Genomic DNA, 18,208 nt, shown 5'->3' with positions numbered 1-18,208 from the left:
TATATGCTTATTCTTAGAGACGTAACAAAGCTGAAGTCCTAACTATTTGTCAACTTTACTTTGTTCTGAAGAAGAATTTAAGCTAGATAAGAGACAATGGAAAGTCAAAATATTGTCAGAGATGAGCAAAGCATGACCATCAGACCATGGCTTGTTAAACATTCAAATGAAAACGATTATGGATTGGCTTGGTTCCATGACAAAAAAACATTCATCAACTAACTTAACTGATTTCATGAGTTTAGGGTTAAGTTAATTGCCCCTTTGGTATGCGATCTTTAATCTTTTTGTTTAATTTTTCCTTGTGACATAAAAAAGAAAACACTGAAAGTAAATTATACTTTTCCAGCTACATAAAGTTATTAAATCTTTTACTCAGTTTTACACAAAATCAAAACCTTTTCTATTATCAATACTGCTGCACACAATTGGAATTCACATGACAATGTCAAACTGGAATAATTAATCAACACAAACTAATTTTACAAGAATGTAAAATATTTGGCACTTTTTTAAAAATATTTAACTTTCAAATGATTTTATAAAAATATCAGTTGACACACTGATGTTAAATTTCATAATTGGAAAACTTTGTCTTTATGTACTGTAGATTAAATTAGAGTATTAAAAAATAAAAATCAGCTTTACTATAACTGTTCCGTACCTATGGCTATGCTGATGCACGAAGACGACAATATAAAAATGCACTGCATAAACGTTTGATACAATATAGGAATATGTTACATTATTTAGGTATATGTTATATGTTCCATATAAATGGAAACAATTTATTTAACGCAAATGTAAGATACTCGAACCAGATGAGAATAACAATATTATGTGAGTAAGATCTTTTAAAAGTATGATTTTAACTCTCCCCGCCTCCTGACGTCGGTTGTCCAACAATGAAACGCCCCACCGAGCGAGTTAGCATGCTGTATGTCTACGGGTATTGTCGTTATACCTGGCAAACAACGTTTATTTGAGTGAGAAAGCTTCTTCCAAATGCTTTGGCAACAGTAGTCTTTGCTTATTTCAAAACTTGCATAGTTATACAAAGATAATACCAAGCAAGAAAACCAAGTGTAAAAAGATTTTGAATCTTAAGAAAGAATGAATTGAGTGGATATTATACTGTAGTTCTAACAATTGTTGGTCGCAAGTGGGTAAAACAAGGGTGTAAAACGTTACGTCAAGGGAAGGCTTTTGCATTTTAATGCCAGCATAGGCTCCAATGCGTATAGGTAAGCTGCAGCTATTACCTAATTCCTCAAACATCTTCATAGTTGGGATTTCATTCTTGTCGCACATAACCCTTTCCTCGTCCAACATAAGAACGTTCATGCTGAGCCACTTTGATGACATCCACAACGGAAGATCTACAAAACGTGATTCCGCAGCTTTTAATTTACTTACTAGACTTTTACTTTTTACTACTTCATTACTAAAATCAGTAGCCTGCAGTATAATTTATGGGTTCCTAATCAGGATCAGACTGGAGGAAATCACACCTCACACATTTTGCTAATTTCTTAGAAATGCTAACGTATTTTTCGTCATAGAACACAATTTAAAGACAAATAATGATTGCTCTATAGACTAGTGCCCTAGTTACTATACTGATAACTCACCATCAGATCGAGTGGGTGTTGGTGCTTCTACGACGGTCCAACCAGCTTTCTTAAACAGGTGCATCTAAAATATTCAAAATTATTAATCACAATAAAAAAGGGTTACAGAAGGGCTAAAAATAAATTGCCACGATTCAGACTTTTAGTTGCTAAAAATCTAAATGCATTAATTTAGCTGTTGCTGCGATTGCAAGACTGCATTCTTCAGCTTAGACTGGCTCTAAAGAATTTTTAACCTCGTTGCACGGCCGGTCAGGATTGGCCACCACCAAGCCAGGACCAATGATGTTGAAAGTAGCGTCAATGTGCATTGGGTTGGGATCTTTGAAAGTTAACTGGTGGAGGTTATATTCTGGGCCCAAGTGTCTTTCCATCCATTTGATACCCATCAGATTTGTGACCTTAATTTATCGGTATAGAACATTAAGAAGGAAAGATTAGGCCTAATGCAAATAATAAACAACGTTAAAATTGAAAGTTGAATTTGTAGTTGAAGAAGTGCAAAATTAGTAATCACAACTCGTAAACGTCTTTGTGGTCAGTGAACTTAAAAATGGCGTCAAAACCTTAGATTGGTAATAGCCACGTATCGACAAACTAAAGGTCGACAAACCGGTATACAAAATACTTTTGGAACAACTGCAAACAAGCGATTTAGTGGAATATAAAAAAGAATACTAACTACATAACTCATGGAGTGATCATCTACTGACCATGTAAAGTATAAATGAAACACGAATGAAAACTGCAATACTGTACACATATCATTTTTTTATCCCAGGCAGCATATTACTATACTGGCACACGCTTATGGGTGTGCAAATATTTGCTTAGAACTGAGTCATTATGAACCGGGGATTTATTTAATTATAAGCAACCTTACTATTAGGAAAGGAAAATTACTACATTGAAAGGTCCAATAGTGACCATGCAGCGATCATGCGTTGAGTGCGTGTAGGAAATTTATGAAAACTGCAGGACCAGACAAATTTAAGTTTTTTAGGCCAAGTTGTTACGGGCACGTACCCACATACTAATAGCTTATGAGTTGACGTTTCGGCATGACTTAACTCAAGTATTGCCCTGTATATATCATTTGTAATTCCATTCTGAAATTAGATGTTTAATCTACAAAGTTAAATAGGAAGTTACGATTCTTATACAATTTGTCAAAACGTTTAACTTTTTACAGTTATTTTTTTCAAAAAAAGGACGAAATTCTTTCTTAGAAACTACTACAGTAGAACCATGGTAAATCGACCCCATCCACTGGACCATTGTCACATATACGTGTTACAGTAGTGGATTTCACACCAAAGCATGACGTCATAATTGTGCACAAAACATTAAAGTGAAGAGCAAGTTCAAAAAAAAGTAGTTCGATCCACACGAAAGGCGCGAAATCCTGCCCACGGCTCCATTTGCCTCGCATTAGCTTGTGGTATATTCCATGTTAAAATCTCCTACTAACCCATGGATTTGCCGAAAAACGCTTCGGTTTTTGGTCTTTCTTCTGCTCGAAGCAAAGTTATATGCGCATACCAACCTATTTCAAATGCAAAACTGCGGCCATCACAAAAACTTTATCGCAATTGGTATAAAGACCACTACGATATTGGTATTTGTCTTGCTGATGCTGCGGACGAACATAAGTTGCACTTTTACCCATCACCTGAACAGTATAGCTTCGCTGGGTCATTACTTGCAATGGTGCGTACAGCTAACAACTATATTTTCATGAAATATCGTTATGACGCTTACGCATATATCTCACCTGACTTCGTTGAACAAAAATATCCCGCCCTGCTCTGATGAAGTCGGCAGCATCAAAGCACGGTTCGAATTCCGTTGTGACAAATTGTCCCTTTTTGGCCAATTCATGTCTGTCTTGGACACTGTGCATGGGATAATTCTGCAAAAAAAATTAAGCAAACAAGTATCCTTGAAACAATTTAAATGATTTTAACTTTTAAAGCACTTAAGATACTGACCATGTCGTAGAGTTCGTCGGACATTAATGGTTTAGGGGCTGCCGTCCATTTCGCCCCCTCCGTAAAGTATTCCTTAATAAGAGAGCGATATGCACGGTATTCGAAGAACCTTGACCTCCAAGCCATTGGCGCCTCAATAATTTCGTTACCAATAACAATGAGAATGTCTCGTGGCATTGCTGCATACATACCTAAATAGCAAGCACGACTTCATTTACTGTATATGGAAGTGGAAGTAAAATGAACTTAGTTAATCGACCATGGTAAATATTTTTCTTGTTGTTGAAGATAGTGTATACTGTATAGTATGGTTAATTTGGTTAATAATATGGTTAATATGGTATGGTTGGTTAATAGATCTTAAAGTAAACGCAAATGGTTGAATGCAAATGGTTAATTTCTCTTTGCTGCAATCGGTCGTGTAATTTGACCACATTCCATTTTTTCCTTCTATTCCCGTGCAATATGACATGCAGGAATCTCTTTCTAAGAAAAACCTGCGCGCAAATTCCGAAAACGTCAAAGCATTTGTGGTATTGTGGAACAATGTACATTGCGCAGTGACTTGCATATAGTTATTACTGTTAACAAAACATGGGAGTGCAATAAGTTGTGAAATTGTTTTCGTTTTTACAAATGCCACATCATCGTTCCACGGAACGCAGAGTATACGGAAAATATCTTTTGTCGCTTGTGTACGTGAGTTAATTCAAAGCCTTAAGGGAGGTAATCTGGACCCAGGTTGAAAAAGCAAAGTTCCCACTTGACAGCGACGCTGAATAGATTATATATACGCGCCACGGTCTGAACAGTTAGACTTTGTTAATAATTAAGTAGGCCTTAGCGAATTTTCTATTTAGGACTAATAGAAAGTTTCTGGCAGGCTATACACGCTGTAGTTTTGAGATATATGACGGAGTGTTTACATGCCCTAGTTACTGTGCAGCGTACGTGACATACATATTGTTAAGTTATCTAACCTGTTAAGTTCAAATCCATCTTTAAACGTCAAAATTTGCACACAAAAGTATAAGTATAGTGGAGTTGCTGTGGCGTTTGGCCATTACCTCGTGACTTGAAATCTGGGGTCTCGAATGCTTTCTCCCATTCCACGACATCCGGTCTGCGAACGACAACCCCTTCCTGTTGCAGAATGCTGCACATTTCTTCTACTTCTTCGACCGCCTTTTGTATGTGCTTCTTCGGAAAAGGCTTTCCGCCGTATTTCTGGTAGAAAGGCCAGTACTTTTCATAGGTATTGGCCTGAATATGCATGACATAGACTGGTTAAACTCATTACGTGTGCAACTAAAAAAACAAATATAATTACCTGAAAGCACATAAACCAAAAGTGACTAGTCTGAAACTAACCGATATAAAAATATTTAGGTGTAAAAATAATACTAGTTATCACAAACCAGTGACATGGAAGAATTATCGCAGCAAATTATACAAAACAAAACTTTGTAGTATTCAGAATTCATTTTTGTCTGGTTTCATAACTGAGGGAAATAAATAGTCTTTTTTTAAACATGAATGAACAGTCTTAAGTGTTTTGTGCGGACCGGTGAAAATTCAACGCGTAACGTGAAGAAGCTAAACGTATCCGACGGAAACTGGCCAGTACGTTTCACAAGTAGGGTTTATTATCATATTATGCAAGCGGAAAGTGCTGGCCTGGTAGTGACTGACGGCGAATTTTATAAGGCATTATATTAACTTTTAAATTACTCTTGTAAAGAATGCTCTAGCAGCAATATTACACTTTTTGGGCGATAGAATAAACGTTTGGATAAACTTCGGGTATAGGTGAGAAGACTTAAAAAAGATGACGTTTGTTACAAATGTCCGAGTTCGTACTCGGCATGTCTCGGTACAAGTACAAATACACGTTTGATAAGAATACAATCTTACTCACGTCAATTTATAAGCATTTAAAAGTAGAAATGCGAGTTAGTTTGCGTTTTACCTTGACTTCCGTGGTAAATTCTGGAACACAAGCGTTCTCGGCCCTCCCCACTATAACCTCCTCAAGTAAATCCCATTCATTGTGAGAAGAGACTGGGATTTTTGTTTTCTCCTGCAATGGTATACTTTGTTCACTGACATTGAAATGAAGCCGATTCGTCATAAAATATTACATGGCTGACTTAGAACATCGCGTCCAAATTCCGAATGAATTGAGACTATACATTGACCTAACAATGATCTCTTCTCGGAAATGGTTTACCTCCTGCGCAGACATTTGCGTAGCGACATGTTGCCTTCGAGTTGCCACAGAAACAGCAGAACAAATTTTCTGTAACAACTAAAAATACAATTCAAAGATGTTTTTTGCTTCACTTTTACCTCTTCCTGCATTTATTGAATCATGTTCCGCTTAGCTCTGAACAATTGGCTTTGAACTTTCAATACCGTAGAAAATAACTTAATTAATAGGAGAGATAATATCACTTGTTTAACAAACCTTTTCACTTCTGATTAGGAAAACTTCAACAAATATTGTTTGTTTAAACCTTTAAATTGTATTTTATCAACTACTATACTTACCGGCTTTGAACGAATACAGGACAGTTGGGCTTGCGAAACCAAACGAACTACTGAACCAAAACAACTCATATCAAAACGATACCGACACTGCGCCAATGAAATCAAGTTCAAATGAAACAGGTCACTTATGTATATATTTATTGCCTATAGGCACTAAATTCGTTTTCACCAATTGTAAAAGTGTCCCAACAGCATCGCCTTTTTCTCCTGTTGCAGGACGTCACATGCCGTTTGTGACGTACAAAACAAACGAGATGCTAGTGTCGCTGCTGAGTCTATTTTGTTCGTCGGTTTGCAAATTTCGATAAGAACAGAATTGAAGGAAATGTTTGCGTAGTCTTTTTTCTTTTTAAGGCATTGCAAAAACGCCACGATCTGGTAGGTGACTTTCAGCCGGGAATAAGCCACACATATATTACATGGTGAATGCCTGAACTTTTTTGATATTTACTCGTTGCAACTGATTAAAGCCTTAAGTTCTCAATCGTTACGTAAATATAACATATACTATTGAGGTGCACCGAATATTCGGCAGGCCGAAAAGGTTAAAAACGCCCAAATTCGGGTTTTGGCTGAATTTGCAAGTGCAATAGTAGCAAAACTGTCTGCGAAAGATTTCACGACCGATAGACATGGGACTTATACAGACAGAACAATGCAAGCTTTAACCCTATTCTAACTAGGCTTGGCTTCTCCCGCACACTGTCATAGCAAAACGTGGCGTACAGTTGCATTGTTTGCTGTAGAAACTTGAAATTTGGTGACTTTTCCTAAAAAATGTTCAGCTATCTGTCCATGTTTGTTTGATAAAGTTGGATTTTGTAATTTTTAAGATATTGCGATATTTTCATAATTTTCCTCTGCTTTGCTCTGCTCTCCGCATTGAAGCGTATTACTCATTTACGCACCAATAACTCGACTAACTATTCTCTTTCGTTCTCTTCTCGCGGTCAACTGGTTTTCCGCACAGCGGGGACGCGGCGTAACAAGAAGAATTTCTAGAAATGTGTCACTTTTAGAAATACTTAATTTACACTAAATTCACTTTCTTTAGTTTTACAATTATGATGTATACAGGAAGCCAGATGATTTTTCTACTAACCTGTAAAAATCCGATAAGTTTACGACGTATAGTTTTCTAGTAATTAACGATTGAAAATGTGTGTACGGGGTCGGCCACACCTAGTTTTTTAGTAAACTCGCGAGCCTGGTTAGGATAGGGTTAACCTGACTACTGTGAACTACTGTTGTTTCTCAGTATAATCTGAAGTACAACAACAATTGGTCACAATGAGATTACTGGTGCGGCAATAGCGCTGAGTCACGCGTGTAAAATGAAATTTAATATACTCTTTGTCAACTCCGTGTGGTTAGCAAAGAAATTTTATAACTTTTATATTTATAAATTGCAGTTGGCAAACCGATGGGTGTGTTCTTGTTGCTCGAATTGCGGCATGCATAATGTTCTTAAGTGAGTTTAAGTATTCAGTCATACATTACTTAATCGTGTAATAAATCGACAAGCGTAAGTTGAAAATAACAGCTCAAAGTGGACCTGTAGAGAAAACATTGTTTTTTGATTTGAAAGTTTTTTTCTACTGAAAGCAAATATGTTATTCTGTTTAAAATCGGTTGAGTAATAACGGAAATAATCAGTTATGAAGTTTCTGATTTGTTGCGATAGCTTGTGTTTTGAGTGTGTCGAAAATGTTTGGTTGCTGTCCACGCTATGACGTCAGAATATCCCAAAGAGATCGCGTGCATAAGTTGATTGTATGGAGATATGGTATTGACAAGCAGAGTTTTGTACATTTCCGCAAATTCGAAATTTCAACATGTTAGTTATAGCTGCTCCGTAATCCGAATATTCAACAAGCCGAATAGGGTAGAAATACCCTAATTCAGTTTTTGGCCGAAATTATTTCAAGATTTGGCCAAAAACTAAATATTAAAACACTTCTAAAAACCTGCTTTAAAATTCCTTCATTGCAAGAAAACTATAACAACAACGGATATGATTGTTGTTGCACGTAACAGTAAATCTAAGTATATCATTTACTTACCTTTCCATTTCAAGTTACAACTAAGTCCTATACTATAATTCAAATCTTCTATTTCTTATATAAGCCGCTGTGTGAAGACATTGTTCAGCACAGCTCACTTTTACAATACACGAATAGGTGTATGAATACATTCAATGCTTGATTCGGTCGATTCGGCCGAAGTAATTTGGTTACTTTTCCCAAAAATTTGGTTTCGGACCGAATCCACAAAATATGGCTGGGTACACCCCTAACGTTAATATTTAATAAAATTTTCAACGTTTTAACATTACAGTATAAGCGAAAATTGGCAATATATTCTCAAGATCGATGCCTAGCCATTTAATTTGTTGTTGTTTACCACGTATTTACCTTATATCCTGAGCAATACAGACGTATTTATTAGCCTACTGTATTTAAGTTGACTAACTTCAAGAGTTTGGGCATCAGTATTGTTTTGAAAACAACTGAAGAATTTAATTGAAAACATTTAGTTAAGATGTTTACGAGGCTGTGGAATTTGGTTTATTTCAGGGTGGAAATCAAAATCGGGATCTATGTTCAAAAGAGCTGTTGTTTTAACAAAAATAGAAACACTGATTATTATCGTTATTGTCCAATACTGCTATGTTGTCCATTACCGACATTGTCTATCACCATTGTCATTGTTCATTATACCACCATTGTCATTATCGTCATTGTTCATTATACCATCATTGTCATTATCGTCATTTTCTAGCAAAACGATGTTTTTATGCCGAAAATAAAAATTATTTGCAACGGTTAAAAATAAACGGCCGAAAATAAACATCATTTATAATTCAAAAGAATTATTATATTACCACTAAATGTAGGTTACTACCATACTTAATTATAACACCAGCCATCAAGCATGTTAATTTCACATTCTGACATCATAATCGCCGCCAACTCCGTCAAATTTTGCTTTAAATTTGTTACAATAATATAGGCAAAAACTGCTAAGCTTTAACCTATTAGCTTATTATTGAAAAATTCCTTATCAGATAGCCTATGGCCTACTTGCAGACAATCAATCTATGGATTAAGGTCGACTTGTTTTAGGACTTACCTTTTATTTGGGCTACACCATTTGAGGTGTGGGTCGTCCACATATCTTCTAATGTACCTACATAGTGGCAAACGAGAATCATTTACGCTGCAACGCCAAACTCCAAAAAAATAGTAAAAAACTTGATTTACACTTGCAATATTGACAACAAACAGGTTTAAAAACAAATTTTAACTTTAACAAACAATTCATCGAAAGGCCTTTCTTATTTCGTTAGAATTACGCACGCTATTGAATTCATTTGTAACTTACAGCATCTATTTTTTGCTTCTTTTAGTTATTGAAAACCTTTTTCATTTAGAGGGCAGAGTAACGTTTTACTTTCGGTTTGTTTAATGTCCTTTGTTTTTACGGTATGCTATCTTGGACGGGATTCTGAGCACTAGCATGGTGTTTCTTTTGGTAAGGTTTATTTTAACCATTTACATGCACAAATAGGTTGAACAACTCCTTGTAAGCATGTCCTCTTCCCCCGTCTGTTTCGATTTATATTCTTGTAATTTTGTTACTGTGTGTATTTTTTCATTTTTAATTAAACAATTTTTGGTCAACATAAACATTTGTTAGGTTTGGTGGACTAGCTAACGTTTCACTGTTATAGCACCACTGTATAGTTAACACTTTGCGCGTTTTAAGCTTCCGGGCTTTGCCGCTTTTTCCCGTTCGTTGATTGTTTGTGAGCGTATATCGTGTTATGGTTTGCTATAAGGAGGTTAGCACCATTCCTTCCACTCCCCACAGTCAATGAAGAAAACTAAACAATACGATACCTAATAGTTTGAACAATGTGGTGTGACATTTTCTTATCATGATAAGTTGCGTTTTGTTTTTACTACCTTCTTTAGAATTTCCCCGTTTAGTGAATTTGTTTCCGTTCTGTATACCCTTCATGTCGGGGATTTACGCTGTGTAACCGGGTATTCACCTATACTGGAAACAAAGCGAATCGATAGTGAAGTTTTCTTTTATTTCTACAGTTTCGGGAAATTCTCGTTGTGAAGAGAAGACTAACGATAATGGTCACTGACCCGCTTATATACAAGCTTACCGTGAAAGTTTGGATCTAGTATACAAGTGCACAACCACAGGATGCCTTTGTATACTAGACCCCAGCTACTCACATTGTGACGTTATTTGGTTGTGCACTTGTATAGGCCTACTAGACCCGGAAGTTTTAAGTATTCTCTGATTAAAAGTATTTCTGCTATCAAAAGTGGCAAAAACTTGTATAGGAAAGCGTGATTGTGATAAGTGGAAACTAGGTGCAAGCTAAGTTCTGTAAACTAGAAACTAGTACTGTAGACTGTAGGAAGCTAGATCCTGTAAGCTAAGAAATTAACAGATTTAAATAAGGTTACGCACTTACGCTAAAGTTGTGTTTCCAAGTTGTTGATTTCTTTACATTTATTTCGGTTTGTGCAATCTGATCAGACTTAGCTTATTATTTTACTTTTTGCCGGACTGCATACCATACTGCCATAGTGGAAAGTGTGGCAGCTGCACAAATGAGGTTCATCAACGTGCACGCCAAATTTTTTTATTTTCACGCCACTTTATCATAAATAAACAAAGAAAAGCTGGTTGTTTGAACGCCAATTTATATTAAATGCACAAAGAACTGAGCCTTCAGTGCAGATCATCCCACCAGAATTTATGTCTTTGCATGCACGATTTCTTGTAGAAAACTGCCGTACTTTCTTGTCGGGACTGCAGAGTAAGGCCGTTTTTAGCAAGACAGCTAAATAACCACATTGAAATATCAGAATAATAGCCATTTAATGACACAATATATCTAGTTAAACTATTCTTAATATTTTTCCATAGCAAAGAAACAGTAAATTTAAATATATATATATATACTTTTTCTGTTTCAAATTTGTATAAGCTACACGCCAATGGCTAATAACAACGCTGATGATTACAAGCTTCCACTAAGGCAGTGGCTTCAAAGGAATACTGAACAAGGAAACTATGGGTTAGAGTGGTACAATAGAGACAAGCATTTAATTAAAATACCCTGGACAAAGAACTCTGAACAAACATTAGCTGTACGCATAGTAAGTAGTTACTTAATCAGTTTTAGCCTTTGTGCTATTTAAATCATTAGGTATTGGTTGTTTTTAGTTGGGGATGGTTTTAATCATGAACAATGCTGACATTTGTCATGTTCTGTAAACTGGTAACACCAACTCTATGTTTTAATCAGCTATTCATTAGTTCAATAATAAACATTTTACTAGCTGATTTATCATTGATACGATCAATCTTTTAGGCTTGGGCGAGGCATCGTGGTAAATTTGATGAAAGCAATCCTCCTGATAACCAAACTTTAAAAACAAATTTCCGCGGTGTTTTGGACAAATCAAAACATTTTGAACATGTCAGAAGTCTGAGTGTCACTGATCAACAAATGAACAACTTCAGAGTTTACAGATTATTACAGCCAAGCGAAGTGAAAGGTTGGTCCTTGTTGTGGAATCCTAGTCCGTTAAATTTACAAAGTTTCAGTATTACTTACAAAAATATTGAAATGTAATTCAAGCCCTGAAAAATACGCAATTTATGCTGAATGTTTCAGATAAAGCTGAACGCAAACGCAGTCACCCAAAATGTGTTAAAAATCCCGAACAAAACAATTCGATTGAGGCTCCTGGATACAAAAGAGCACAAGACGTACGAAGGAGTCAATGTGATGAAGGGTTAATTGTAAACACTGGACCAGCTGCAGAAGGAAAAAGTGGAATTTTTTCAGTGCGTAACAGTGTGGTATTTTCATAAAACTATTTCAAATTGTAAATTCTCTTACCAATATTTTTACATCAGAAGCTGTATTGTCATGCACTTATTTACATGAATGTTGCAAGCTGTTGTTGTAGTTATGAGAAAGTATCTTACAGACCCTAAACTGAAAATCCAACTTTTGAGTTTAGACATGGGTGATTATATTAACTATATTTTATTTACATATTGCTTCGTAAAAGATTAAGAACAATTTAGTTTAGTGTTGCACGGGCATTTTCAACATCTATTGGCACCACAAAGCGAACTTTTCATAGTGCTAACAAAATGGCCCATACAAACATAAAAAGGTTTGTAAAAACAATAATTGGAGAGGTTATTACAGAAATTCTTAAAGCAAATGCCTTTATAAAGATAACAATACACAGATATGTTTTAGAATTTGCCACGAAGAAACAAATGTTGTTCAAGATCACAGATTAATCTAATTCTTCACATTTTTTGCACTCTAGAGTAGTTGAACGATTTATCACACCTATCCCCAAATAGTCGGCGTATTTTCAAAGGAAACAAGGAAATGTTGTTCCTTTCACACACATAAATGCCGAAATGATTATGATGAGTGCAATGATAAAGCATGCATCTAAACTATAAATTTTGTTACTGTTTTATCACCAAACTATCACAGTAGTATCATTAAAAGCTTTTTTATTGTTCTTTACTACAAGTCATTGGATTACTTGCTTTGTCTAGAAAATATTCTGATAAAATATGATGCCGTTGCAAATAAGCATGTAAATTAAGGCAACCAGTCTGTGCCACATGATCCATTTCTAAAAATTGGTTGAGTAGTTCTGTTCGTAGGTGAGTGTGTTCGTTGTACTTACATGCAGCAATTGCATTATACGTAACAGTGCAAAAAAAGAACTATTTTTTGTAACGCTAAAACACTATTTTGTCTTGTATAACAAAATTCAGATGTTTTTTAAATTTTACAACTGTCTGTATGAAAGAAGTAAAGAAATACTCGCATATATATATATTAGGCCTATTAGGTGTTAGGGTGTGTTTCACATACACTGCATACCCGTTGAGTACTTGTGTCCAATCTCCAAAACCAAAAGAAGTTAGGCTGGCAAAAGCAAGGTGTTGCTATTCAGTGATATAATTTAAACCTGCCACTTGAGATCATGTGCCTGAAACAAACTGAAGTAAATATGTGTTGTTAACAAGAATCAATTATGATGTTAAAAATATTGTATTTACTTGATTGTAAGTTGTCCTCGATTGTAAGCTGCTTGTATTTGTATGTTAAGCTGCACTCATCAAATGGCAGACCTATATTTGTAATATATAGATGTAAGATATGTTTTCTATTCACAATAAAATACAATAAATAAATAAAAAGAGAGATACAAAGAAGAAAGAAGGAGAGAAAGATTTTACTTCATAAAAGTGGCAAAAAGTGCCAGTCAAAATTTCGGTTTGATAAAAAATGTGTAAGCTTCCCTTGATTATTAGTTGCAAAAATGATAATAAAAAATTTAAAAGCTGCGACTCGTAATCGATTAAATAGGGTAATCTAATCTGAAAGAAAATATAGTTTAAGCGTCCAGCCCTAGGTAAAGGATTGATGCATTTAGTTCGCTACAGAATTTACAGCTTCCATTTTTAACAAGGTCAATTTATATAAAATATTTATTTTTGTTATAGAGCCCTGCTTCCCAGACACTGACACCAAGTGTAGACTTTTCTGTTGCGAGTTATGGAACTCAGCTGTTTTTACCAATGTCTAGCATATCTTCCCCTGAAGTTGGTGATTGTGATACACTTGGAGAGCAGTTTATGAAAAATATCGACTTGTCTCCTCATGACATCCTAGCTGTCAATGCACAAGAAGGTAATTACAGAGACATCCAAGATTTGAAAATTTTTGATTAGTACTGAAATCTCTATTATATCGGTTAATTGGTGTGTCTTTGTTAATGAGCATTGTTTAGCATGAAGAAAAAGTGTTTAGTCCAAAAACTAAGCAATCTGTCACTTTTACCACTTGCAATCTGCGTTTGATTTGAAATACCATGATGGCATTAATATCTATACTATGTGCAGAGCTTCCTCCTTTATCCGGCAACCTCTTTGAAGATCAACCTCAAGACATAGAAACTGTTACTCCTGATGACCTGGAGAACTCATCTAGAAATGTGACCTATTCAGATTTGCAGCAAGAACTACAATTACAGAACTACACAACTGCAGCAGATAGAACAGGTAAATATGCAAATGACATAAAAAGTTTGGCAGTTATGAAATCTTGTTTTACCCCTTTCAACAAATGGGACAGTGGACTGTGTGATGAAACAAAGTAAAGTCAAAAGGGAAAAACTTAACCAGAAGAAGGCAATTTAGCAGTTTCATATACACAGTAGATGCGTGTGTATAATACAGACAGTACTTCCATTTTGAAATGCATTTCAAAATTATTTTGGCAAAGATAAATTAGATCATTACAAATATACTGTACATTCAAATTGTATATGCATTTACGAATTTTACACGTATATAAAATATAATGCATAGTTTTGTATAAATTTTTTTTTAAACTAATTATAACTTTACATATATATATATATATACTAAAAAATTTTACATGCTTGTGTTTAAGCATTAATTCATAAGTAATGCTTGTAAAACTTTATGAAATTAACAAAAAATATTTAATTGTCCACTTTGTAAAAGCTAAACAGTATAAGTTTGAAGTGGTACAAATTGTTGTTTGTTTTCAGTAAATCCTGTGGAAAATCCTGTTTTAATAAATGAAGTTCCGAAGGAGACAGCTCCCATGAGTTGGGTTGATATTTTGAATCAGTCGGGTATTGAAGGTATGGAATTTGCCATTTTCCCATCTAACTTAGTGATTTTGAAATTCCATATACCTTTAAAAATGTTACCACAAATAGATATCCACATTCCACACATGCACCACATTGAGACTACTAAAATTGAATCCATTGTGATATTATGTATAACTTTATACTGTAAAATTACTGATGGTAAACTGGTCTATTTTATAAAATTGTTGTTTACTGATAATTATTATCTGTTGTATATTATAGAAATAATTATTTGTTATTAACATAATTACAGTTAAAACTCTTTAATCTAGACCACTTTGTTTCATCGAAAAATGTCAGTTTTGTTAGTTATCCAGACAGGGTATATAATCAAAATCGAATGATTTTATTATTTTGAAATCATGTTACCTAAGATAGCATGCGATTAGGATTACACTAGATTATGACACGAAAAAAGAGCTTTAACAAAGGTCCAACTGTGTCCAAACTCTAATAATTCAAGTAAAGGATGTTAGAAAATTGCTTAGTCACTGCACCTAAACCGAATTCATATTTAAATATGTGGCGTTTGTAGCAATCTGGGCTAGCAGGTGTCTAGGTAGTAGTCTTGGTGTTTCTACTATCGATTTGGCATATCCACATCTAAATCGTCATGTCATATCGCTGGGATTTTGCTTTTCATGATTCGATTAAGCAAGGTCTGACTGTACTGATATTGTATGCTGTCACTAATTAAAGTTTTAAATTGCAAATTGGACATTAATTTTTTTGCTCTTTCCGCAGAGCACCAGCTTCATAAATATCATGCCTACCTTCGTTACAATGGAGAGCTAATAAAGACATGGATTTGGGATCTTTCAAAGAAATTTATTTTACAGTATGGAGCTGTAGAAGTAGGACGAATGGAAGGCATCGATGCTGAAATTTACAAAATGCCTCCATACGAAGGCAGAAATAAAGCAGTGCAGATGGTGGTAGACGGTTTTCTTCAAGGCGTTCAATTTGAGACTAAGAAAGCAGATGGATCGATCGCCCTTTTTGGCACCCGACTCTGTAGGAGCCACGGATTCTACTTTGATAATTGTGTAGAAGAACCCATTCTTAATGAAATGACGAGATATCATGAGTATGAATTGTTTTCATTCTCGAAGTACATCATGAACCTACGTAAATGCCGTCGTGACGCGTGTGAGTTGCCTGACTGTGAAGTTGCTCTTGCATTTGGAAAGCAGCCGAGAAAGCCAACTTCTCGTGTTCCTATCAGTTTGGTCTTGGAACCAGTTGTGGCTCCACAGCTGCATGAAGTCTTTGCTTCATCGGACAGCATCCCTGCTCTCAGTGCGGAGGACTCCATTGACCGGCTGATTGAGACAATTATGGCAGTTACTTTTTAAAAATGATTATCTCATCACAATGCAGTTATCAATGTAACTGACAAATTATTTTTCAACCACTGTGAATTTTATGCACAATGAAATTTTTCATTAGTAGTTTGCTAAGTTGCTTTGCTTTGATTAATTGCAGTGTTGATATGTGACTCACTTGTAATTGCGTGTACGTTTTGTAACTATCAGTCTTCAGGTTCAAAGTTTTCACTTGTACTTAAACCTGTGTAAATTGCATTGCACATGTAAGCTTACCTGTACAGTGTACACTGCATTACTACAATTTGTAGGCTTAAAAGTAGTAAAACGTCAATGAATACTCATCATTAGACCAATACGGATGCAAACAAAGTATCAGCTTTAAAAGACGTAAGAACGTCCATGGTTTTAAATTGCGTATTTTTTATAAACTCACTCATCAGTTAACAGCATGTGTGCTGCTGCAAATTAGTAACATGCTGCTCATTGAAATCTAGAAACAGTGTTGGGAAACCAACTATTGAAAGATTCCCCTGCAGTAAGTGGTAAACATTGAAAGGCGCACGATTCCTTATTGCACTGGTCCCTAAAACTTGTCACTTGTGATGTTCTAGTTATGTATGTGAGGTCGATAGGACGCACTTCGAACAATAGTTAATCTTAATCCAGATGCGGCTGCGGTGAATAGCAGTGGCAAGGCATCAAAAGTCATGAAAATGCACGCAATGGCTTTGATTAAACGAATTACCGCATATACATGCGTTAGGCCATTTTAAATGCCAAAATTAAGCTATAATGTAACTACACAGTATCAAAACGTATCAGCCAACTAATAAAAGAAAGAAACAAGTTTGTCTAAAAAATGTTATTGACGTAGAAAGGTGACGAAAATAACAAAGTATTTTCTTGATTAAAAGACCCCGTTGAATAGAAGCCGTGCGAATGATCAAAAAAGTAGTAGCCGAGGCTAATATGTGATTATATCAAGTCTAATGTTATTAGCTGACGTGTTTATACAGTATTGTATCTCTAATTGCTATCAAGTTGCCACGTGATTAACGTCATAACCAATGATAAGTCGCCTAGGTAGCCGAGAGGTTCGGGCGCGAGTATACTTGTTCCTGTTCAGTAGACCTGGTAGACAGTTCTAAATCTGGGCAATACGATATAAAAAAAATTCAAAAATGTGACATTTAGAACTTGCACAAATACTAGCTTGGTAAACGGGGATGGGTGGAATCATCGCCGTGTTTAAGCCATGCAAAAAGCATCTTCTTTTCGAAAATAAACATTATCATACCATACACATTAAGTCGCCTTTTAATATTGTGAACCGTTTTATAGTTTTGTAACTCTATTGCAAGCGTATTGCGCAAGCTTAATGCCCTTTTTCCTTCACCAACAGAACATTACAGTATTAAAATTTCTCATTTTTTATAGCAATTATAAATCACTTCAACACCTTTTCTTGATCCAGAACTGTACAGTAGTGTTTGTAACCTATGTAAGTAATTTTGTCGTTCGTAAATGCATTTCTTGTGAATATTGTCTTTTTCGTTCCTAGCTCCATGGCATATCAAGCTGATATATTGCGCAAATAGTTGTGATATGTGATTTTGTGGCCTTCAACTTCTTTCAGTTATATCCATTATGTGTCCTCACGTAAGTTTTTATGATAATTTTAGTTACCTGCCTACTTAGGTTATTGCCTACAGCCTTACAGGGTTAGGTCTACGTGCCTAGGCCTGCTCGTTATTGCACAAGTTATTGCGTTTCTTCCATTCCCATGTTATAGTCAAGTTTCATCATTTACTACAATTCTGACTATTTAAATGGCTCTCTCTCTTTAGTACGACATGAAAAATTTAAGTTAGTGAATAATATGACACAATGGTGTCATAATATAGCAATAATTAAATTACTGAGTCTATGTTTAGCATTATAAC

The 18,208-nt window shown here is 35.3% G+C and overlaps 2 protein-coding genes across 2 annotated transcripts; one reads left to right on the top strand and one right to left on the bottom strand.

The window, feature by feature from the left end:
* Nucleotides 1-354: 354 nt before the first annotated feature.
* Nucleotides 355-6,410, bottom strand: LOC143453128 (glycine amidinotransferase, mitochondrial-like). The gene is made up of 10 exons (XM_076954287.1): nt 6,173-6,410; nt 5,853-5,930; nt 5,592-5,702; nt 4,690-4,885; nt 3,623-3,813; nt 3,406-3,543; nt 1,868-2,032; nt 1,632-1,695; nt 1,263-1,379; nt 355-964 (listed from the first exon to the last, which is right to left on the bottom strand). Exons 1-10 carry the CDS (start codon nt 6,239-6,241, stop codon nt 855-857), a joined length of 1,239 nt encoding a protein of 412 aa, XP_076810402.1. The 5' UTR covers nt 6,242-6,410; the 3' UTR covers nt 355-854.
* Nucleotides 6,411-11,108: 4,698 nt separating this feature from the next.
* Nucleotides 11,109-16,543, top strand: LOC143453266 (uncharacterized). The gene is made up of 7 exons (XM_076954534.1): nt 11,109-11,361; nt 11,577-11,763; nt 11,883-12,055; nt 13,757-13,943; nt 14,156-14,314; nt 14,830-14,925; nt 15,682-16,543. The coding sequence occupies exons 1-7, from the start codon at nt 11,200-11,202 to the stop codon at nt 16,290-16,292; spliced, it is 1,575 nt and encodes a 524-aa protein (XP_076810649.1). The 5' UTR covers nt 11,109-11,199; the 3' UTR covers nt 16,293-16,543.
* The last annotated feature ends 1,665 nt before the right edge of the window (nt 16,544-18,208 follow it).

Source organism: Clavelina lepadiformis, chromosome 4 (assembly GCF_947623445.1).
Source record: "Clavelina lepadiformis chromosome 4, kaClaLepa1.1, whole genome shotgun sequence".
Lineage (NCBI taxonomy): Eukaryota > Metazoa > Chordata > Ascidiacea > Aplousobranchia > Clavelinidae > Clavelina > Clavelina lepadiformis.
This window is presented reverse-complemented; position numbering and strand designations above follow the sequence as displayed.